We start from the raw sequence: 25,213 nt of genomic DNA on the forward strand, positions 1-25,213 counted from the left end.
TAGCAGCAATAGAAGGAATGATTGTGCATCGGATGGACGTGAAAACGGCATTCCTGAATGGTGATCTGACTGAGGAACTGTACATGCAACAACCAGAGGGATTCTGTGTTGAAGGTCAACAGAACAAACTGTGCAGGTTGATAAGATCTCTCTACGGTCTAAAACAAGCTCCAAAGCTATGGCACGAGAAGTTTGACAAAGTCTTCAGGAGTGATGGATTTGGTGTCAGTAACTCTGATAAATGCCTATACAGCAAGATTGATGGGAATAAGGCAGTAATCATCTGTCTCTATGTAGATGACATGCTGATCATTGGGACAGATATACAGATTGTGACTTCTGTGAAAGATTTTCTTTCATCACATTTTAGTATGAAAGATCTTGGAGCTGCCAATACTATCCTGGGGATCAGAGTTTTGAGGACAGAGTCTGGGATTGGTTTGTCTCAATCTCATTACATCGAGGGCATGCTGAAGACATATGGATATTTTGATCTGGCTGAGTTATCTGTTCCATATGACTACAACCAGAAGCTCCATAGCAATACTGAAAGAACTGTAAAGCAATTGGAGTACTCAAAGGTTATTGGTAGTCTGATGTATGCAATGCGTTGCACCAGGCCAGATATTGCATTTGCAGTGGGGATGCTAAGTAGGTTTACTCCCATCATCCTTCGATCAATACTCGAGACTTCATATCCAACATAAGATGAAGAACAAACTAAAACAAAGTCTTGAAAAAACAAGAACAAATAATCTCTCTATCACGAATCTGGTGTCACCCAAGTGTATGAAAAATGTAGTGAGGGCCTCTTCATTGGAAGAGTTTGCACGATATTGCCATCTCCTAGGTGAAAAAATAAGATCTCTCTCGAATCTTCACATTTCCTGTCAATCACATAAATGCACTTCCTCCAGAACCCTGGAAATTTGGGATTAGAGAAATATTTCCAGAAAAATGGATATTCTTCAAACGAGCTTTTTATCTGAACCCATTGAGAAACACGTGTATCTAGTTTGAATAGTTCCAATCGAAACTTCACAATCCGACACTTTCTGACCATGAACAATTCTCAACAAGATTCCACCAAATTAGCTTGCCTACAGGAACCTCTTGGCACAAATACACTCTAGACTTGAGGAGGTGGAACTAATGAACAAACTCTAAGTTCTTTCCTCTCATTAATGGCATATAATAACCCATTAGAAAATGCAATATCACGCGCGATACCTTCCTGTTCTTCAACTGCAGGCCATTCCTTATCTCCCAGTCTACAGAAGGCTAATTCATCAGTATAAGTTATGGCCACAACTATTGTTGTTTCATTAGATGAAGAGGGGTCTGATGACATAATAGCCTTCCTAATGTAAAAGCCAAGGTGGGATGCAAGTTGAATTTTTGCTCTTGAAAACATGTTTAGGAGATAGTTTGACTAATGCTCATCCATCTCTTATAGGAACCACGACACTCTAATGGCCGAATCCTTGGTAGATGTAACTTGTAAACTTTATCTTAGAGGGACTATAGAAACTCTGAATCTCACTTTCTGAATCCAACATTAACCATGGTATTTGAGGCGCTGGAGGATAACACTTCTCTACAGCTGCCGATCTCCATGAGACACAGACAGCACCAAACCGTACATAATCTGCTAGGATTAGACGCTTTAATTTGAGCTCCGTGATGTCTTTCGAAAGTTCAGACCACTTACTGCCTCTATCCTAGAATACACTGAAGGAGAATATTAGTTAAGGCCTTTGAGATTATGACAACAGATGGTGAGCCCCCAAACTGATTATTCGACTCAAATTACATTAACGCAATGTTCATTACAGGTAATCTGAAACGAACAGGCCTAATTATGAGTCTAATAATCTGCTCACCAACTAATTATTGGACTCAAATTTAGTACAATTTTCCGTCCAATAATTGGCTGGGGACTGCACAATCGGTTGTCATAATCTATAACAAACAAGCTCTAAGGCACTGTTCGTCACAAGTTCTCTTAATCTGAAACGAATAGGGCCTAATTTTGAGTAGAATAATCGGCTCACCATGAGGTATCATAATCTCAAACAAACGGGGCCTATAAGTGTTGGAAATTTTCAAAATGTTTTGGGATAAGTCAAAATATCTGAAGTGTTTTATCAAAATAAAAAGAGAATTAAAACAGATTTTCAGACAGGGCCGGTCGACCGGGGTCCCGGGCGACTGCGAATTGGAACCTAGAAATATATGTGATTTCCAGAAAGGTATGGCTAGTCGACCGCTGTTCTTTGGATCGAGAAAAAATAAAGAGACAGAAGCATGTCGGCGGGCGACCGCGGAGGCCCAGTTGACCGCAGCTGTTCGAAAATCTATCTGTTGGGAGAAAATAGACATGGCTTTTCACTTCCGTTTTTCAACCTTTCTTCATGTCTTTTGCTTCCTGTGGACCCCGATCCTGAGAGAGAGGTGGGGGACGAGCCCCCAGCGGCCTTTAGGACTATCCACGTGAAAGAGAGCTCTGCCAAGGAACTCTCGAAAAGGATGTCACCCTCATAGCAAAGCACGAGTGGCGATACAAAACGAATGAGATACGTCCTGATCCGGAACCGGGGCTCGAAACTAAGATATACCTAAAAATAACTCAAAGTCGCCATCCATGGATAAGCCATGGAACCCCAAAAATCAAATCCTCTGTGCAATGGATAACCAGAAATATATATGGGCTCGTGCCTGATTATGAATGGAGAAGGTCCGAAGAGCACCCCCAATTCGTCCGAGTGCAAGCACTTGGTCTCTTATGCCATTTTTATTAACTTCAAAGAAGTTCGGGTAAAAATCATGTGAAATAGGAACAAATATCCCCGAGTGAACGTCTACCTAATCATGCATGACTCGGGGATGAAATAATAAGCACACATAAAGTAAGATAAAAGATGTGTCACCTAATGATAACTAGGTTGTAAGTGACATGCCTAACTGGTATCTAAGTTCTGGTGGACATACACATGCAAGCTACAACTAAAGGTATAGTATCAGTACAAGAAAGTAAGAAAACACATCAAAACATACAATAACAACACAACAAATCCTACGACTCTAAACCATTTAGCCCAAGTCCTCGGATGGTCTGGTATTCATCCAAAGAGGCCTACGTATCCCCGCCTCCGCAAGAATCAGAGCAACGTAGTTCTTCGCGCCTATTCTAAGCTATGATGCCTAAGACACATAGACCTCTATCCTAGACTCGATCTAAAAGACCATAACAGTTATTAAAGTTTCTTGCACGATTATTTAAATTCCAGTGAATTGTGAATTTTAGGACACCTTATATGCCCTAACTAAATGTAGATTAGCCCTAAGCTAATGCAGGTGGTTCCTACAACCTATGTGTAACTAGGCTATGTTTCCTAAGGAAAACAAAGGGTGGACTAGCGTATCCTACTCATCACTCTGCGATGTGGATCGCCGACTGACCGGACGGAGGCGCTCCTATAACTCTAGGACAGACCCCTAACTCTAAAACAATCACACAACAAACAAACAAACAAACGACCTATCAAAAGAAAAATCTAACTCTAAAACTCTTTATCTAGGAGAAACTCCTAACTCTAGAGGAAGATCTTTTGAAAATGAGGTTTTAAAGGTTTGCTTATTCAAAAAAAGATTTAAAATGTTATTTACAAAAGTTTGGCTGAACTTGGGATATAAATCATAAGCTGCACTACGTACCTCGTGGAAGAAGATCAAACCAACGTAGTTCGAAACGAACTCTCCTAATTAAAACCTAACAATCCAAAAGATTTAAGGTTTTTAATATTTTTTAAATGTTTTTGATATTTTTAAAGTTTTCAAATATTTTTGAGTTTTGAAATTCTGATGAACACTATTAGGAGGCAGACTGATGTACCTATTGAGGACTGCTCCTGTGATAGAATTAGAAAAATTAAAATTAATCGACTTCATGGCTTGCTTCTCCACACTGGGCAATGAAACAACCTTCATGTTTGACGGTAAATTGATTATATTCCCCAATCTCAGTATCTCCAAGGGTATGGGTAGTAGAGTTCATACCAGTCAAGGTATAGTTTCCTTTACACTGGCCTATACATCAGTCTGAACATTGGACCGATTTGTTGAATCATCTCCATGACCTGATCTCGATTCAGACTGATGTAGTAGGGAATGCATTTGTCCCGGACGAGAGGTTGGTTTAGACTTAGCTTAGGATCGGGCGACACTGGTTTCCCCCAATTCCAACTAACGACGGACTGCCAGGGTTGACCTGGGGCTTCGGAGATGTTGTGCGAGGTTGGTTCTAGTTTTAGTTCCCGTTATTGTTCCCCTGAAAACTTGCGCATAGCTGCTAGGGTCGATTGCACTCTCATTTGGTCTAACGGTTGCATTAGTCTTGTCACTTTGCCACAAGGGTTGTTAGAAATAGTCATGGTCAGTGGAAAACTATACCATAGTGCCGAATTTTGGCTTGATTCTCTCAGGGCAAACATAGAGGGGCCAATGAACGGGCTTCTTGGAGTAGGATTCGACATAATTAGAAGCCGAAAATGATTCTGCCCTCTGTCCGGGCAGTAACTGTTGGATCGGTCTATTACCCTACCAAAGGGGCGGTTGTACTGACACTGTTGGTGCCATCGTATCAAAAAGTAAATCAAACAATTTGTTGACCCCTTTAGAAAAATTCTTGCTAGAGGATAAATGGCCTAATCAATTTAGAAATTTGCCAAGCCACCATTTGGATAACTTGTGCAAATTTTCGTCTAGGTGATGCCTAAACATAGAGGCAACTTCTTGAAGTCAAACGGGCACATCATAGTTGGCCCTTGTGGAAGAGTACTCCCACTCGGGGAAACTAGATTAGGATTCTCCCCTAGCGGAGGATTTTTCCTATTAAAAGTCATTTGATCTCCTATTTCAGCACTCTCAGAAACATTACTCACTCGGTTTCCCGGAGCACCGAGTCTTGCACATTTATTTTTGGTATTATAAGCCATTTAACGATGCCTCGCACACCTGGGTTCCACCAGGCGTCCAAAAAATCATTTTTGGTCTAAAACCCCCAGCTTGGTCGATCAGTGCAATAGTGAGGTGTGTGTATGTGTATGGTGGATGTGCGGGCATGGCAGCCTCCTAGGAGGTAATTGAAATTCAATTCGAAGAGGTAGACGACCAGAACTTTTCCATCCCCTAGAGATTGGATTTTGGTGATTGAGAAGAAGAGGGAACGTCACGTCTTCCTTGGGCTTTCTGCCTTTACATAGTTGGAAAGGATTCTTTGCAGTACGATGTGATGCGAAGTTTTGTGATGACGACAAACGCAGAATGTAAACGACTCGCGGGAAACGCCAATGCGTGGATAACAAAAACTACGCCGTCAATGCACGCAAATTGCAAACTCCTCAGGATCAACAGATCGTCCAATTAACTAACTAATAAAAATAACGAAAGCAAACTCCGGTGATATGGAATTAAAGATAAATACTCACCTGAGAAGATGACTTCATTCCTTCCTTAATTCAGTCGGACAAGCTACAGCTAAGAAAAGTAAATGACAGGAAATTAAATGACAAACAATAATTGCAAAGATATGTTTTAATTTCATTCTAGAACGCCTTCTTCTGAGACAGACGTCACTTCTTATAGCTTTTCTATGGTAACTGCTCCCCAATACCCCATGTTTTCAAAGAGGTAACTTCTAATAATTGCCCACTCTAGGCTCAACCTTTCGCATGTGTATGTAATGGACTAATGGGCACTTTTCTAAAATTTCTATGGAAGGTCGATGGCTTGATGCTGGAATTCATAAAAGAAGTTCGGAAAATGGACTTAACAAGAGATTTAAGTGTTAATAAAATCATAGGACTTCTTGGAAATTTTAATGAGGAAAGAGATGAATTTCTATGGAACGTGCTGGCTTGATGTTGGAATTGTTATTGGGTAGTGCACAGAGATTCTGCAGTTGCCATTCAACTTTGTGGAACTTCTCAAGTTCCTCAGATGTTTCTGTGTTTCTAAAATCTGCAATGATTTCCATAAATAGATTCACATGTACCAGTAGTTGCAGACTCATAACCGCTCAAGCGCACCAACACTTTTTTCATATATTTTCATATATATATATATATATATATATATATATATATATATATATAGAGGAAACTGTTGGTGAGCTTAAGCTCACCAAACTTATGGTGAGCTAGCTTGCCCAATCACATGGGTCCCACATTTTGGGGAGTGATCCAAACCATTCATTTGCAAGGCCTTATCATAGATAGGGGGTGTACCAAAAATCAGCTCCATAGGATCATCCTAACCCCTCCATTTGTGGAGGACAAAATTGGGGCAGATTTGTGTCTGTCCATTTTTGTCCTCCACAAATGGAGGGGTTAGGATGTTCCTATGGAGCGGATTTTTGGTACACCCCCCATCTATGTAAGGGACTTTCAAATGAATGGTTTGGATCATCCTAACAAAGTGGGCCCCCATGTGATTGGGCAAGCTAGCTCACCATAAGTTTGGTGAGCTTAAGCTCACCAACAATTTTCCTCATATATATATATATATATATATATATATATATAGAGAGAGAGAGAGAGAGAGAGAAGTTTCTCTAGTCGGCCCCCTAGAAAACGTTTTCTACTCCTCCCTCTGAAATTCATTATTACAACTGAAACATAGTAAAGCACATGGATTACAAGAACAAGGATGTCCACAGCATCTACAATCTAAACAAACAAACATGCACCATCTATGCTCTGTCATCCAAAGTTTAGATGTCCAGAACACCATCTACGCTCTGCCATTTAATCTGTAACATAGTAAAGCACATGTAAGTTATATATAGCAGACACATTAAAAGGAACAACAAAATGAGAAAAACCAATGTTTGGGTTATGATCATAACTAAAAAACAAATTACACAAACCTGTTGTAGTTGTTCAATCTGCCATTAGGTCCTCTTCCGCTTCCTTTTCCTGTCCCTCCTCATTTGATTCCTCTTGATCATTTTTTGTCGACATCTATTGGGACACATAGAAAACACCCCAAGTGATATATATGTTATCTCTCCGAAAAAAACTACACAAGGAAGTAGAAATCCATACCTTTGAATTCTTGTTACAGGTTCACATATTATGGCCTAATTGTCCACATTTTTTACACCTCCGTCTCTTGGATCCGACTTGGGATACCTCTATCGGAGATTTAAACCGTGTAGCATTTCTCGGACGGCCCTTGGTTTTCCTAATCTGGGGGTCATGAATAGATATTTCTGGGGTTTCCATGACAATGTTAGAATGTGCTTGGCTTCCACTAGTTGACAAGGCATTTTGCCTCTCTTTCTTATGACATTCACCATCCGCAATCCATTCATTAAGAGTTTCATCCATCTTCTTGAACAAGCTCTTCGGACATTGATAATCATCTAAATATCTTTGATACTTTGAAATTATGAACCATTTATGAAGAGGTGTCATCTCATCATTATCTTCTTCAGCCGTAGACACCCCACCATCGAAAACAAATCTTGCCTCAATTGTCCATCTACTCAATATATATCGCTCGGGAATGCTACTTAAACGCCTCGGGGACATTATGCGAAGGGTGTGCTTGCATAAAATCCCCTCCATCTCGAATTTGGCACACTCACATGTAGCCATCACACCTTCTTCAGCATCTTCAAAGACAACCTTGCACCATCTCCAAGTCTCCTCATCACTCAATCCTACACTGTATTCTGCCACTTTGCCATTCTCACCCAATAAGTCAAACCAACAATCATTGCTATCCTTCATCTCTATCTGGAATAGCGTAAACATTGACCTTGTATAACATTTGCCAGCTTGTGCTTCCAATTTGTTCCTTGAAGACAATAATATTGCGTTTGAAGATTTTGTCCTGAAATCTTCTTCAGCTTCTTTTTTTCGACGATCTTCAAGTGCCTTATCATATTGTTCGACGAATTCTTGTAAAGTAGTGCTATGGTTAACAAATCTATCAAAGAATGAGTTGATACTTTCGCTACGTGAACTGAATGACTTGCCAGCTGTGAAAGTGTCCCTAAAATAAGCTAGCACCCAATGACTCCGTAGCTGCCACATATTACATAGCCAACTGTTTTCTTCAATCCCATATTCTGCTCAAATTTTCCCCATTCTTCCTCACATTTGTGTATGTTTTTCTTGAAATACCACCTATTGTAATCCTTACTGAACTCACTATCAGAATCTCTCATGTGTGCAATATGCTCAACTAGGTGCCTCTGTATGTGCCACGAGCAAAACCTATGACGTGTGTTTGGAAAAACGGTTCTGATAGCATTTCTCATAGCAATGTCCATGTCTGTGATAATACAACCAGGAGCTTTACCAAACATGCATTTTAACCATTGCTCAAATAACCATGTAAATGTCTCATCTCTCTCATCTACTAACAACGCACATCCGAATAAGGTAGATTGCCTATGATGGTTAACTCCAGTAAATGGTGCGAAAGGCATCTGAAACCTATTCGTCCTATAGGTCACATCAAACACAATGACATCAGAGAAGGCCAAGTAAGCATTCCTAGCCCGTGAATCGGCCGAAAACATGGATCGCAAATTCCCCTTCTTATCTATCTCCATGGCAAAATAGAAATTTGGGTCTTCTGCTCATCTCTGATGGAACTGTTGGACTACTAGGAATGCTTCTTTCCCCATATTGTTCTGCCTGCGTACTCTCACATGGGACACAACTTGATGTCCTGTAACAGCACTAGCTTTAGATGTGGAAGTAAGAAACCTAGCAATTTTAGAAGATTGAACCCCGTGTCCACTAAGAGTGTCTATCAAATTTTTGGCGACCACATTCTTAACGAAGTTATTCTGTGAACGATGCATTTGTGTTTTGCCAGGAGAGGTGAGTTCATGACAATGTTTGGCTTCAAATTTAGACACAACCCACTTCTTATTTTTATTTCTAATCTCCAACTTCGCTCCACAACCATCTCTTACACTTCGATGCAACTTCACTTCTTTTCCGACTTGCCTCTTATCTTTAGTATTTTTGAACCCCTCTCTAGCACAAACAAATCTCCTCATTATAATTTCATTTCATGATTTGTCTTCGACTTTTCGGTCTTGGATTTCCTTATACCAAAACCAGTGGCCAACCCATAAAGATTATAAAACTCATACGCAGCTTCTACACTTTTAAACTCCTGGTTAAGAAAGAGTTCCTTAAATACATGACTCTCACCATCATCTTCACTAGTGTTACCACTCCAATCCTCCTCGTTGACCATAGAAAGTAAGGCATCATCATTTGGATTTCCCCTTTCCTCATCCAAAAGTAACTGATTGCCAACAGAATCATTGTTTATCAAACCAAAAGCTTCCCCCTCCTCATCAAAAAGTAACCTATTAGCATCAATGTCATCAATTGATAGCCCAACAATTTGCTCAAAGTTACTATCCATCAAGTAGTCCCTTCTAATAAGAAAAACCACAATCAAAGGACATTTCCGAATCTTCATAATCAGATAGAATAAACTAGAAATTTAATAAAGCAAATTAATGATATAGGAAAATGATCGACAATAGGCGTTGTTGAAATAACCTTCACACCAAAAACCAACATAAGCCAAGTAAAGAAACTATAAACTGAGCAGACACAATGCATCTAGAATGTGCATAATTCAAGTGCAACTGAGAACTGAAACAAGCATTTAGTAAAGCAATGATAGACAATAGTGATACTACAGGGCACGAAAGAACACCACACAAGTTCCCTTTTTACAAGCTGAACGTAAAAAATCCAATGCCATTATGAGGAAAAAAATCCATTCAAAAAATCCAATGCCATTACCAGAAAAAAAATATAGAGATACGAATAAAATGGAACACATTTACTTCCAAATTTAATCTAGTTAAGTATATTGACTCGTTACTTCAAACTATTGGCCACTGATTAGTGTAAAATGAAATGAAATGCACCCAAAATGGATCGATGTTACTGTAAGACTATTTGTGGCATGCCAATGAAATCGTTAGTTGTTTTCTTGGGGTCTTTATGATTTGGCTTTTCTTCAGGTATACGGTTTTAAAAGATTTAGTTTTGATAAGATATACAATGTTTGGGGTCAATAGATCTAGGTTCCTTACACATAGAATTACTAGAGTTTATTAGACCTAGTTGGGGTATATCTGAGAAATTGGGCGAAGTTGTTTGTGTGGGATTAGTTGTAGGGATAAGAGTGGAATAATGATGAGACGATGGAGAGGAAACAAGTACCTCTAGAAGCATTGTTTCCATCTAAGGCCATGCTTCGCATTGTTTCGCTTCAGAAAATGCCTCTAGAAACATTAATAGAGGCATTTTCTTAAGGTAAAAAATCCAATGCCATTACAAGAAAAAAAAATCCATTAAAAATATCCAATGCCATAACCAGGAAAAAAATATCCACCCATTTATACATTTTCGAGGGATTGAAGAAAACCCCTCGAAGGTGGAGAAAATATCAGAAAAAATGTGTTCCAATGCCATTACCAGAAAAAAAAAAATTTCATTAAGAATATCCAATGCCATAACCAGGAAAAAAATATCCACCCATTTATACAGGCTTTACCAGAAAAAATATCCACACATTTATACATTTTCGAGGGATTGAAGAAAACCCACAATTCCCATTTATACATTTTCGAGGGATTGAAGAAAACCCATTTATACATTTTCGAGGGATTGAAGAAAAATATCCACCCATTTATACATTTTCGAGGGATTGAAGACAACCCACAATTCCCATTTATACATTTTCGAGGGATTGAAGAAAACCCATTTATACATTTTCGAGGGATTGAAGAAAAATATCCACCCATTTATACATTATAAAGGCTGTATTAAGAAACTTACATAGAGAGATGACAGAGAGAGAGAGCGGCCCGATTGAAGAAAACCCCTCGAGGGTGAAGATGATCGATTCTCTAGGGTTTTTGAAAACCCTAGAATCTGTGTGTGTTTGAGAGAGAGAGAGAGAGAGAGAGAGAGAGAGAGAGAGAGAGAAAGAGAGAGGGTGGAGAGAGCGAGGAGACACAGCGAGAGAGAGGGTGAGATGGCTGCTTCGTTGAATGAGGGTTTTCCTTCAGAGAGAGACGGCGGCAGCGAGAGAGAAAAACCCATTTTCCGTCGAATGAGGGTTTTGAACTATTGAGTTAGAAAATGGGTTTTTCACATGTGTGGCTGAGATCAATTTCAACTTCATCCAATGGTATTTTAAGAGGGAGGAGTAGAAAACGTTTTCTAGGGGGCCGACTAGAGAAACTTTTCTCATATATATATATATATATATATATATATATATATATATATATATATAGTAGAAGAGAATTTTTGTAGAATTACACATCACTCTTTTTGACTTTTTTTAACAAAGGCACCCATTCAACACATATTTTCAATCCTACCTCCTCCTTTATGCTTTTTAACAAAGGCACCCATTAAAGCCACATAATTTCAATCCTACCCCCCTCCTTTATGCTTTTTTAATAAAAAATCTATAGCTCTTTACCATACGATTTAAGAGGAACAACATATTATGAAAAGCTTTATAGATTGGAGGGCTAGGATCAGCCTATGGAAATGATTTTTGGGGCACAACCTATTTATGTTGTGTTCCATCACATTGACGGTTTGGATCAACCCGTGATGTGGTCCGTACAGTTCTTTGTCGGCCCGTGCATCGCATGGAGTTTTTTACTAGTATCTACTACAGTAAGCTGGGATGAAAAGAAGAGAGTTTTTTCCATTTTATGAAAATTACATGAGAATTACACATCTCATTTTTTGACTTTTTTGAACAAATGCACCCATTCAACTCATATAATTTCAATCCTACCCCCTCCTTTATGCTTTTAACAAAGGCACCCATTAAATCATATAATTTCAATCATACCCCCTCTTTTATGCTTTTAACAAAGGCACCCATTAAAGCCATATAATTTCAATCTTACCCCCCTCCTTTATGGTTTTTTAACAAAAAATCTATAGGGTGATCTTAACCATCCGATTTAAGAGGAATTATGGAAACATCTATAGATTGGAGGGCTAGGATCAGCCTATGGAAATGATTTTTGGGGCACAACCTATTTATGTTGTGTTCCATCACATGGACGGTTTGGATCAACCTATGACGTGGTCCGTACAGTTCTTTGTCGGCCCGTGCATCGCACGGGTTTTTTACTAGTATACTATATGGCAGAAGAGAAAAGAAGAGAATTTTTTGAATTTTTTGAAAATTCTATGAGAATTACACATCACTTTTTTGACTTTTTTTAACAAATGTACCCATTCAACTCACATATTTTCAATCCTACCCCCTCCTTTATGCTTTTTAACAAAGGCACCCATTAAAGCCACATAATTTCAATCTTACCCCCTCCTTTATGGTTTTTTAATAAAAAATCTATAGGGTGATCTTAACCATCCGATTTAAGAGGAATTATGGAAACCTCTATAGATTGGAGGGCTAGGGTCACCTTATGGAAATTATTTTTGGGGCACAACCTATTTATGTTGTGTTCCATCACATGGACAGTTTGGATCAACCTATGACGTGGTTCGTATCCTTTATGTTTTTTTAATAAAAAATCTATAGGGTGATCTAAACCATCCGATTTAAGAGGAATTATGGAAACTTCTATAGATTGGAGTGCTAGGATCAACCTATGGAAATGATTTTTGGGGCACAACTTATTTATGTTGTGTTCCATCACATGGACGGTTTGGATCAACTTATGACGTGGTCCGTACAGTTCTTTGTCGACCCGTGCATCGCACGGGGTTTTTTACTAGTATCTACTATAATAAGCCGGGATGAAAAGAGAGAGTTTTTTCGATTTTTTTGAAAAATCCGTGAGAATTGCACCTCACTTTTTTTGACTTTTTTGAACAAATGCCCCCATTCAACTCATATAATTGCAATCCTACCCCCCCCTCCTTTATGCTTTTAACAAAGGCACCCATTAGATCATATAATTTCAATCCTACCCCTCCTTTATGCTTTTAACAAAGGCACCCATTAGAGCCGTATAATTTCGATCTTACCCCCCTCCTTTATGGTTTTTTAATTAAAAAACTATAGGGTGATCTTAACCATCCGATTTAAGATAAGAGGAATTATGGAAACATCTATAGATTGGAGGGCTAGGATCAGCCTATGGAAATGATTTTTGGGGCACAACCTATTTATGTTGTGTTCCATCACATGGACGGTTTGGATCAACCTATCACGTGGTCCGTACCGTTCTTTGTCAGCCCGTGCATCGCACGGGTTTTTTACTAGTACTATATAGTAGAAGAGAAAAGAAGAGAATTTTTTGAATTTTTTAAAAATCCAATGAGAATTACACATCATTTTTTTTTACTTTTTTTAACAAATGCACCTATTCAACCCACATATTTTCAATCCTACCCCCTCCTTTATGCTTTTTAACAAAGGCACCCATTAAAGCCACATAATTTCAATCTTACCCCCCCTCCTTTATGCTTTTTTAATAAAAAATCTATAGGGTGATCTTAACCATCCGATTGAAGAGGAATTATGGAAACCTCTATAGATTGGAGGGCTAGGATCAGCCTATGGAAATGATTTTTGGGGCACAATCTATTTATGTTGTATTCCATCACATGGACGGTTTAGATCAACCTATGATGTGGTCTATACAATTCTTTGTCGGCCCATGCATCGCACGGGGTTTTTTGCTACTATATATCTATATACTATATAGCAGAAGAGAAAAAAAGAGAATTTTTTGAAAATTCTATGAGAATTACACATCACTTTTTTGACTTTTTTTAATAAATGCACCCATTCAACGCACATATTTTCAATCCTACCCCCTCCCTTATGATTTTTAACAAAGGCACCCATTAAAGCCACCTAATTTCAATCTTTATTACCCCCCTCCTTTATGGTTTTTTAATAAAAAATCTAGAGGGTGATCTTAACCATCCAATATAAGAGGAATTATGGAAACCTCTATAGATTGGAGGGCTAGGATCAGCCTATGGAAATGATTTTTGGGCCACAACCTATTTATGTTGTGTTCCATCACATGGACGGTTTGGATCAACCTATGACGTGGTCCGTACAGTTCTTTGCCGGCCCGTGCATCGCACGAGATTTTTCATTAGTGTATATATATATATATATATATATATATATGGGAAAGGTGTGCGTACTCGGTCGAGTAGATAAGCTTATCTACTCGGTCGGGTTAAAAACAGTGGGGGCCCACATTTTTTGGGTGATCCAAACCATTCATTTGAAAGGCCCTTACCTAGATAGGGTGTCCACAAAAAATCAGCCCCGTAGGATCATCCTAACCCATGCAACAGTGGAGGGAAAAATGGGGAAAAATTGACAAACACAACTTGTCCACAAATCTGCCCATTTTTCCCTCCACTGTTGGATGGGTTAGGATGATCCTATGGGGCTGATTTTTTGTGGACACCCTATCTAGGTAAGGGCCTTTCAAATGAATGGTTTGGATCACCCAAAAAATGTGGGCCCCCACTGTTTTTAACCCGACCGAGTAGATAAGCTTATCTACTCGACTGAGTACGCACACCTTTCCCTATATATATATATATATATATATATATATATATATATATATAGAGAGAGAGAGAGAGAGAGAGAGAGAGAGGAAATGGTTTGTGTGCAGCTGCACAGATAGCTTATAAGTGCATGGCTGCACAAACCATAGTGGGGGCCACATTTTTGGAGGATCCAAAGCATTCATTTGGAAGGCCCTTCCATAGATAGGGTGTGTACCAAAAAGCAGCCCTATAGGATCATCTTAACCCAATCAAAGTTGGAGAGGAAATGGACAGACCCTGTTTCTGCCCTTTGTCCCTCCACAAATGGCAGGGTTAGGATGATCCTAAAGGGCTGATTTTTGGTACACACCCTATCCATGGAAGGGCCTTCCAAATGAATGCTTTGGATCCCCAAAAAATGTGGCCCCCCCATGGTTTGTGCAGCCATGCATAGATAGCTTATCTGTGCAGCTGCACACAAACCATTTCCTCATATATATTTATATGTGTGTGTGGGGTTGGAGGTTTTCTAATTTCCCAAGCAATTTCTACTAGTGCAGTGATATATTCACCCCCTTCTATTACGATTTTCACCCTATTTTTCAAAGTGGACTGTACGGCCCACACCATAGGATGATCCAAACAGTCCATTTGATGGGCTACATTGTAAATAGGTTGTGTGCCAAAACTCATTTCTACATGATTATCCTAGGCATCCGATCTATATAGTTTGATTATATAGAGTCTCTCTATAGATCGGAGGGCTAGGATCATCCTATTGAAATGATTTTTGGGCACATCCTACTTACATTCTGGCCCATAAAATGGGACGGTTTGGATCATCCGATGGTGTTGGCCTAACGGTCCATTTTGAAAAATTAGGGGTAAATATTGTAATAGAAGGGGGTGAATTTATCACCGCCCTTTCTCTTATTTCGAAACTATTTCCATAAACCACTTGGGATTTGCTAGGCACCTTCGCATAAGGCATTTCGCGGACCTGCATGAGAAAGCAGCCACATAGTCTCGAAGTTGTAGCTTGTTGCCTAAAAACAATAAAACATAGAAAAAAATCTCATAAATTAAAACTTACAAAATTAAAATGAAAATAAAAATGATATTTCCACATCTATTGGTTGTCTTTTATTAAAAAGAAATCTCCTATATCATCTAAGGAAAAGAGGATAGCTAGGGGAGTCCCCCTCAACCTAATATTTTTAAGCTCAATGTCGACGGTTGCTCCCTTGGCAACCCAGGCAAAGCGGGAATAACATACTCTACTGAGGCGAAGGTTCTTGCAATTCACATCGGCATGAGCTTATTTAGAGATAAAATGGAAGGCAATATTAAAAACATGGTTTTAAATTTCCACCGAAATCGTTTTCGGTAATTTCGGTTTGAAATTTTGAGTAAACGGCATTTTTTAAAAAAATATATAAATGTTCCAAAATTTCGGTCCGAAATTTCGGAATTTCAGTCCCAAATTTCGAAGCTTAATACCAAATTTCAGATTTTGCCGAAATTTTGGATTTGCCGAAATTTCGGATTTCGGTGGGGTCTGAAATAGGTACCGAAACCGAAATTTAAAACCTTGATTAAAAGGATGCTAATATTTCCTCGAGGACTAGTGGATGAGCATCTAGCCTTTCCCACCGATGAACTTGGTCTGCAAATGTTTCAGTTCATTCAATTATCTTTTCATGTTCAACTCATGTAATGCCTATAAATCTTTACACAGATTTGCTAAGCATAATTTTATTTTGGTGAGAGGAGAGAAAACAGACCTTTCTATATTCATTTATGGCCATATCCCAAAGGTGGCTGCCCGCCAAATAAGCCTTCCAGAACCAAAGAATCGAGTTTTCTAATGCAAATATCATTTTCTTCCGGTTATATTATGAGTCCATAGACTGAAGCATCAATGTTTGGACTAATATTCAATCATGTTGCTCATATTCGTTTCTTGAGGTAACTGTTCATTGAACTTAAGACACATTCAAAGATGCAACTGTCACAAATAACTAAGGCCCTGTTTATTTTGGAATTTGAGAACTGATTGTGAGTCCAAAATAGATTAAGGATCAGTTTTGACTCATAATCTGTTCTCAAAATCTTCAACCTGCCTTCCAGAAACAGCCGTAGTGTGCATAACAAAAACCTAAAATCTTAGAGAGAGGTTCTGATTTGAAAAAAAAAAAAAAAGAGCAAAAAGAGAGGGAGGTAGAGGATTTGTGGTGGAAGAGGAAATAAGGAGAAAGGGAGCAAAAAATAACATACATGATACATAATACCCATTTCAAAGGAAACCCAGAATGACAAATAGAGAAACAACCAGAAGAAGAAAAAAAAAACCAAGTTTACAAGGGTTAGTAATTTTATCTTCTTGCAGTCACAGTGGATTAGTAAATGAAGGTCGAAAATTTTTCAACCATACGATGACAGTTTGGGGTTAAACCGGTGCAACTTAGGTCTTGGGTCGGGTTGAGCTTTTGCTAAAAACTGAATTAGAATCAACCCCAACCCGACCCAATTTTAAGGAAAATACTCAACCCAAGTTCCTAAAAACCAAGACTAGTTGCATCCTACCAACAATGGAACACCATGAAATCAGGGTCGGTCTATTTGGACGGGCAGGATTCATTGATTAAGCATTCAAACTAATCTGTCAGATGCTGATATAATAAAAGCGCTGTAATAATGCCTGGAGGGGAATTGTAGAGTATTTCGTATGTTATTCTTTTGACAAAGATACCAATTTTATTAAATAATAAGGGATTACAAGTGCACTTCAGGGGGTAAACATTGGCCCATATAAAATGAGACGCTTGAAGCTCCTCATTTAGCAAGACAATCAGCCAAATCGTTGGCGCTTCTAGTAATGAGAGATGAAGAAAAAGACACAATGCAAGCACAGATCTTTAATCTCATCCATAAGATTGGCGATTCTCCATGGACCATCCATAATCCCTTTGCCTCACAAGATTGTGTTTGGTGAATCGCTTTCCACTTCCAATCAGCCCTCCATGTCTGATGAAAATGGATAAGTTTTTGGTGAAGTTCACGGACCTCGAGCTTCTGTGGAGTATGCAGTGTCAAACAAGAGAATCCAGAATCTAGGACCATGAGTATTTTGTATGTTAATCTCATTAGCCTCCTGCCTTGAGACTGCCTGTAAGGAATGTATCTCTTCATCAACTATAATTCTAACCAGAAAGTTGAAGCAATGCTGTTTCTCATCAATATAAGAACTTTCAAGGCTGTAGTACTTGAGATTTTGATCGACAGAGAGTTACAGAGAACTGAATAATACTCATTTCAGGTCTCCAACCCACTCCTCCACCCCCATGATGAAAGATTCTTGCACATCATGTCTAGCCGGATATGGGTTTTTCTAGCAGAGTTGAGTCTACCAAACCAAGAGATGGTGTTTGAATTTACACTCGGCCGATGGGAGAAAATGGTGGGTCAAGTACAAAAGATGGTGGGATTTCTTCAGATCTTTTTGTAGCTTTCCTTTTCTCTTCCTCAGCAACAGCTTTGATCAATAATCTCACTTCCTCTTCAAGAAGAACCTTCAGTGAATTGCTCTGCATTCTCTGCCTCTCCCTTTCTTGTCCTACTTCTGTGGAAACTTGTGTCCCGTGCAAAAGAGCAACGCAAATTGAGAAGGCCTGTAATGCGGACAATTGAGCATGAAAATCAACTGAATACAGTCCTTCATCAACTACCCTTATGGTCAATGCTGGCACCTTCTCTTTTGCTCCCTACATAACAAACAAATAGCAAACCATGAGAGGCTGATTGAGATATTCCAAGAGCTAGCAGGCAATCACAATAACAAAGGCATAATAAAAAGTAGAACTCAATTATGTCTTACTCGGGACCGGTAGACGAGAGTGTGATGCTAATGAGGCAGAAGTAAGAGCTCTTCTTTTTGGTCTACGATGGGCTTTTGAACATGATTTGAGACATAATTGTGTAAGGGGACTCAACTAATGCATTTAGTTGGGCATCGAATGTCTCAAGGGGTCCCTGGCGGATTCGAGGGCTAATAACTGAAATCCTGGATCTTATAAGAATTTTGGACCCCAGGATTGAACACAGAAGAAGATCGGCTAATGATGCAACAGACATTCTAGCAAAAGGAGTATTTAGGGAGACCATGTTGGTCACTGTTTCTTATAATTAGCTATAACCTGTAATTGTGTTAATTCCACATTTGTACTTGGCGTGGGACATCTTGTCCCCTCTTTGATTATTAATGCAATTGTCATCTTTCAAAAAAACAAGTAGAACCCAATTAGCCAGTGCAGAGAAAATGGGGACTCTGTTTACATGTGTTATGGGCAGTGTTTCAAAATACGGCCAAAGCAAGTCGTAGTCAACCCATTACAACATGGTTGAGCACTCGGTTGACACGGATGAGTTCTCGGTTGACACGGTCATAGCTTGAGAGACAAAGGAGTTTCGATTGACTACTGTGTGAGTGTGTGTGTGTGTGGGGGGGGGGGGGGGGGGGGGGGACTACATACTCGGATAAGAACGCAGCCGCAGAGCCAACTCGAGGGACGTAACTAAGGTAAAAGGGAGTCTAACTCGGGGGAGGTTCTCAGGAAATCTATGATTAGATTTTGTAAAAAATAATACATGAATCTGTTGATATTCATCGAAACCAAAACTTTGGAACAGCAAGAAATATCCTCTCTTCTGCATTAAATAGGAAGAATACCTGAACAAAAAGTTCCAAAGGACGTTGGTTTTCCACAAACGGATAATCTGCTACATGGTCAACACAAGGATTTTCGAAAACAACGATTGGGCAAGCCATGTCCCAGCCACCACAATCACAGCCCCCACCAGATCTCCATCTATTCAATAATGGTGAAGGGCCACCTTCTTCAGAACTCGGTAAGCCGTGCATTCCACTTGGAGTTACCACCTTCACTTTTGCAGGATTCATAGTGGTGGTTTTGAAATCACTTGTCTCATCAGCTATGGAAAAATCACATAAGTTTGGATACTCTTTATCACCAACCTTATCGGATCGCTTGTCTTTCAAGATTTCAGTTGTTCCAAACGGAACCTCAACCACAATAGCCGCAATTTCCAAGTGAGGTTTCAAATGCATGGGCACCCAAGGGTAATTCCCCTTTCCAAAAGCATGTCTGTGAGGTACTCTGCCTTTCTCCGGCTCCGAGACACAATTTGACTGCAGAGCAACGTCCGAAGCTAAGCCTCCATAGGCAGTACCTTCTTGGACAGCTAAGATTTTCCTTGCTCGGGCGATATCATATAATAAAAACTCCGTTACCGTGGTATTATCTAACAATCCGTCATTTCTCCTCTCTGAGCATAAATAACAGGTTACCTGCATCTGACCAACCATGGGAGCCTGTTTGTATCTGTCTTTTGATCCCCATCCATTGCCACTACTCTTCGTTTTACTGTCAACAGAATGGAAAGTATAGACCCAGTTAAAGGCACTGTCCGTGATCCATGTCTTGGCGGCCAGAAATTCTTCTGGGTCTTTCAATGAGAACTCAAAGAATGGAACACCACGTTTATGTTCCATTTTAAGAAGGCCACATAGGTGAGCAGGTGAAGAACCTGAAACTAAAGTTTGGTCTTTGTTAATAAACTGCCCAGCGCGTTCATTCGTCCGTGACGTCTTTGAGAAGTCATGCAATAAAGATTTGCGAAGTGTTTGGTTTTTCTTGGTGTTTGAAGAATCAATAGTATTTAGACCAAAGGTACCTGTTGCTGAGACGGATGGGTTGCGCTGAGATTTGGATTTTAAGATGGGATCCAACACCTTTCTGAATGGGCTGAACCGAGTTTTGGGGTTGGATTTACACAGATTGAATTCCAATTGACACGGTGAATCCGGCATTCCCACCTTCTCTGACAAGGACCTAGGAAAAGTGAGAAGTCCATCTCTTTCTGAGAGACTATTACCATCATTTTCTGGAGAAATTGTTTGGCCGCATTTGAATTTTTCTTCCTCCACCAAATCTGTCCTTACAAGTTCTGCAACTTTTTCAGCAGAGAAGTGCTCGGCATCATCTGAACCCAGACAGATCTCCAAGAACCCATCAGATGAGCCATCTCCAGCTGTAAAAATTCCTGGGGATAACTTGTAGGAGCCCGAGGAATCTCCGGGAAGATGGAAGGACAGATCTAGGAACTCAGAATCTTGTGCCATGTAGTCCTTGCCAACAGATGATGAGTTGAGGTCTGTATTCTTAGAGAACAAAGGGGATCTCTGCTGCTGGGAAAATGAGCTACTGTCATTCAGGCTAGGTCGAGACAAAGAATCAATAATTTTGAAGGATAAAGAAGAAATGTCGTTATTACGTTTAGGTGATGAAGGTATAATTTCAGTTTCTTGAACAACTCCCAGTCTTTTCATTTTTCTTACACTGTTTGAGTTTTGATATATAGAACCCCTCTTGAGATCTACATTATCAGTCACTCTAACAAGTCTGGGTGGCGTTCTTTTAGAAGAAGTACTCGGGGAGTTATCAAGGCTCAATTCTGTGAAGTCTTCATCCAGGCTTTTCAAACGGTAGAGTCTGCACACGGGTTTGCCTTTTTTGTCTATCTCTTCAACTTGGCAATTTGAAGGATGAGCGACTTTAGAGCTTTGTCCATCTTTGTAGTGGTTTTGACAGTCTAAACCTGATTCCAGCCCCATGGATACACTGAACTGCAAGATGGGAAAATAAACATGTAAGACTCCAGTAAAAGCAACCCTCTATAATCTATAGAACAAGATCAAGTGTTATAATTAATGTTAATCCCATGCTAATACCATTCACCCAAGCTGAAAAGGAGCATTATTCATCCCTTGGCCAGTACAAGTGATGGCACAAACACCTGCCATACCAACAACTCTAACATGCCGGGTCTTTTTTATATTCTTTAACATGTGATATATATTATGATCTGTGGACAAGGATTCGTGGGTTGAGTGTAAACACGGATATGAGGTGTCTTCATCCCCTAAAAATCTATAGACAAGGACACACATCACGCCCATACGTGTACTTACATATTAAATTACCAATTATTAATCATACATATAACAAACTAATAAATATTAGAATTAAACAATTACAAGTCTCACAGAAACATGAGATAATCAAGTAACAGTATATTCATCAATCTAATCTAGTTATCTTCAGTCTCCAATATGCATCAAGAAAGAGAGATCAATAGGATACAATGAATATAATATTGGAAGAAGTGCTTGTTTACTCTTTTAGGTTTAGGGGAGGGGGAATAACAACAAATATTGGTTATAGAAGAGTTAATAATAAGAGTTGATGATAAACGAGGAAGTAAACATAATATTCGATAATAAATAATATTTCACTTGGCAGGGTATATTAATGTCTTGACACACTCACATTAAGTCAGACAGATTAGTGGTACGTTTGCAAGTGTAGAAAGGAGTGTCTATAAGTGTCAACACACATGCCTGCTGAAAATTCAAAGTGTCGGATAAATCATAGGATATATATTAATCAAAAGAACAAAATACAGAAAGGCCAAGAAAACCAAAAGAAGCCTTCACAGGGAAAAGACTGAAGTGCCAAAATTAGCAAGACCCCTGCACTATCATTTCCTTCGTGATGAATATGAGAAAACGACTGCCCTAAGGTAGCGAACCAATCCTTCATTCCTCTGAATAGGACAAGAACATGCTGGGTATCAGTCCCATCACATGCACGAACCAATGGTGGGAGGGGGATCCTCCTGACTCCTCCCCTTGGGTAAATGATAGCAGCATTCTTGGTGCATGTTGACATCAAAGTGTATGGTTTGAAATTTTGATGCTTGTTCAACAATCTATAATTCTTGTTATATATTGCCCATTTATGCAGACTGTGTGTGTGTGTTAAAAAAAAATTCAGTAACAAACTAGGGAGAATGATTTCCTAGAAAACAGAAACAGGGATTGAGGCCTTTTTTATATGAGTAAAACTGAAAACAAAACAGCCAAAGTAGGCCCGCTATAAACAAAATCATGACCAAAGACTTACTCCTGATGTGGTACGAGACAATAATGGAGAGCGTATTTACCTCTCCAATAGGAAGAAAGGGTCAAATAGAGCCAACATGCACACCAACAGAAAAGTCAGCGCAAGTCACTGATTTGGTGAGCAACTTGGCAGGGTACTAACCTAAAAGATGTACAGGTTAAAACTATGTGGAGTAAACTAGGGAAATGCAACGTGAATCAACCCCTATACATAGGTAGACACAATCTGAATCGCATTAGGTTTACCCTCATAATATTTAATTCCATCTGTTGGGTCAGTACTCCGCAGTGGTGTCTTGTTCTTTGTTGTTCCATGATATGAATAGATATCTAAGAAGTGAGAATTCAAGTTACCACAAATAGATGCAAATCAGCATAGGAATTAAGCTCAAGAGGGACCGAATGACATAAGAAGAGCACATCCAGGCGAACCTCAATTGTGACAAATGATATCATTCACAGAAGTGAGGGTGAGTGTGTCAATTGACAAAATATTGTACTTCTGTCAACCAAGACAAAATCTTGTACTTCCCAGAATATGCTTGCGTTTTCAGATTTCATAGCTGAGACTGAACTCATTGATATTCCGCTCATGGGGGCTCAATTTTCTTGGTCCAGAAACTCCAGGAAGAGTAGGTTAGATCGCTTTTTGTTCTGCCCTGGATGGTTTTCCATGTTCCCGGAAGTGTGTCAGAAGGCGATTGTACATTCTGTGTCTGATCATTGCCCGCTATTGTTGGATCCAAGATTGGATTCATGGGGTCCCTCGCCTTTCATATTCGAGATAGCATGGTTAGAAATTCCTAAGATGGTGGAGCGGCTGGGGAGCTGGTGGGAATCTCATAACGTGGAAGGTGCAGCTGATTGGATCATAGGGGCGAAACTTCGTTTTGTAAAAAAAAAGCTCAAAGAGTGGAATGCGCTCAGACAAGAGGCTCTCCGCGAGCGTCAAGGATGGCTACAAAAAAGGATTCGGGAATTATCTTTGGCCGATGAGGAAAGGTCAGCCACAGAGGAAGATTTGAATGAACTGGGAAAAATAAAAGAGGAACATAAAGGCTGCATCCTTCAGGAAGAAATAGCATGGCGGCAGAAGTCTCGAGTTAGTTGGTTAAAGCAAGGAGATAAAAATACTGCTTACTTTCATAACATGGCCAGTGCACGGCGTCGGAATAATAGGATCGAGGTTTTGGAGGTGCAGGGCTCCCTATCTGGTAGCAAAATGGCGATTACCATGGAAATTCTTGACTACTACCGGAAGTTATATAAAGTGGAAGATATTATTCGGCCTAGACTGGATGAGGTGCCCTTTAATTCACTCGATGATATTAGCCTCTCGGGGCTGGAAGACCCATTCTTGGAAGAAGAGGTGAAGAAAGGGGTATTCTCGATGAATCGTGACAAAGCTCCGGGGCCGGACGGTTTCTGCCTTGCATTTTTTCAGGAATGTTGGGAGTATGTAAAGGGAGATATAATGGCCTTTTTTCGAGCATTTCATGCTGGGTTGGAGTTGGATCGAGGAACAGGAGCCACCTTTATTGCTCTCATTCCCAAAGTTACAGGAGCAGTGAAAATATCCGATTTTCGGCCTATTAGCTTGGTAGGATGTCTATATAAGATCTTGTCCAAAGTATTGGCGGACCGGCTCAAGAGGGTACTTCCATATATCATTTCAGAGAATCAGTGTGCTTTTGTTGGCCAGAGACAAATCTTAGATTGCTCGCTGGTGGCAAATGAAATGGTGGATTGGATGGCTAAGTCAGGGGAGGAAGGTATTATTTGTAAGCTGGACATGGAAAAAGGGTATGACAGAGTGGATTGGCAATGTCTGGACTACCTTCTACACATAATGGGTTTCGGAGGGAAGTGGCGCGGGTGGATCCGTAGCTGCTTATCTTCAGAATACTTTTCTATTCTAATTAATGGCTCGGCACAAGGGTTCTTCAAGTCGTCTCGAGGCTTGCGTCAAGGGGATCCTCTATCTCCCTTTCTATTTGTTATTGTTGCGGAAGCTCTCAGCGTGCTGTTGATGAAAGGTCGAGCGGAGGGTCTGATTTCCGGGGTCAAATGTAGCGAATCTGGGTTTCAAGTCTCGCACTTGCAATTTGCGGATGACACCCTACTCTTTAGCTCTCCCCAGGCCTCAAAGATCCTCAATCTTAAGGCAATTCTCAGGTGTTATGAATTAGTAACAGGGCTTCGATCTAATTTCTCAAAATCCAGACTTTACGCTGTGAATGTAAGCGAGGAAGGAGCTTCTACTATAGCCAATATTATGGGATGTTCGTTGGAGAGTCTGCCGGCATCGTATCTGGGATTGCCCCTGGGAATAGGGCGACCTCGAAAAAGTGCTTGGGATCCCATTGTGGAACGAATCGAGCGACGGCTTGATACATGGAAGAGGAACTTGGTATCTAAAGGAGGCAGATTAACCTTGATTAAAGCTGCCTTGGCCAATATACCCATCTACCAGTTATCATTATTCAAATGCCCTGTGTCTGTTGTAAAGCGTATTTAACAGATTCAGAGAAGATTTTTGTGGGGGGGATCAGAGAAGAAGCGGGTTATGGCCCTAGTGAGTTGGGAAATG

The 25,213-nt window shown here is 39.8% G+C and overlaps 2 protein-coding genes across 5 annotated transcripts in view; both read right to left on the reverse strand.

Annotated features, from left to right (window-relative positions):
• Positions 1-1,129: 1,129 nt before the first annotated feature.
• Positions 1,130-8,626, reverse strand: LOC143856968 (protein FAR1-RELATED SEQUENCE 7-like). Its single transcript, XM_077367250.1, has 4 exons — positions 8,079-8,626; positions 7,194-7,980; positions 1,507-1,721; positions 1,130-1,361 (listed from the first exon to the last, which is right to left on the reverse strand). The coding sequence occupies exons 1-4, from the start codon at positions 8,624-8,626 to the stop codon at positions 1,130-1,132; spliced, it is 1,782 nt and encodes a 593-aa protein (XP_077223365.1).
• Positions 8,627-17,223: 8,597 nt separating this feature from the next.
• LOC143857333 (uncharacterized) overlaps positions 17,224-25,213 on the reverse strand; it is a 16,365-nt gene continuing 8,375 nt past the window's right edge. For 3 of the 4 annotated variants that reach the window (XM_077367757.1, XM_077367758.1, XM_077367759.1), the window contains exons 2-3: positions 19,309-21,285; positions 17,224-18,343 (exon numbers count right to left, since the gene is read on the reverse strand). In XM_077367757.1, coding sequence (XP_077223872.1) covers positions 18,014-18,343; positions 19,309-21,273 — 2,295 coding nt within the window. In that variant the 5' untranslated portion in view covers positions 21,274-21,285 and the 3' untranslated portion in view covers positions 17,224-18,013. Of the gene's footprint in view, positions 18,344-19,308; positions 21,286-25,213 lie in introns of those variants that run through there. The other variant, XM_077367760.1, reaches the window with a different exon arrangement.

This window comes from Tasmannia lanceolata, unplaced genomic scaffold (assembly GCF_043159265.1).
Source record: "Tasmannia lanceolata isolate RefF3 unplaced genomic scaffold, GAP_Taslan_0.1 ptg000024l, whole genome shotgun sequence".
NCBI classification, from domain to species: Eukaryota; Viridiplantae; Streptophyta; class Magnoliopsida; order Canellales; family Winteraceae; genus Tasmannia; species Tasmannia lanceolata.

What these genes read in the sequence shown, in the direction of transcription:
- LOC143856968 (XM_077367250.1), bottom strand. Translation starts at nt 8,626, where the DNA reads ATGGAGATAGATAAGAAGGGGAATTTGCGATCCATGTTTTCGGCCGAT. An exon ending in GGCAGCTACGGAGTCATTGG is followed by an intron (nt 7,981 to 8,078) that starts GTGCTAGCTTAT and finishes TGTTAACCATAG; the next exon opens with CACTACTTTACAAGAATTCG. An exon ending in TATAGTCCCTCTAAGATAAA is followed by an intron (nt 1,362 to 1,506) that starts GTTTACAAGTTA and finishes CTTTTACATTAG; the next exon opens with GAAGGCTATTATGTCATCAG.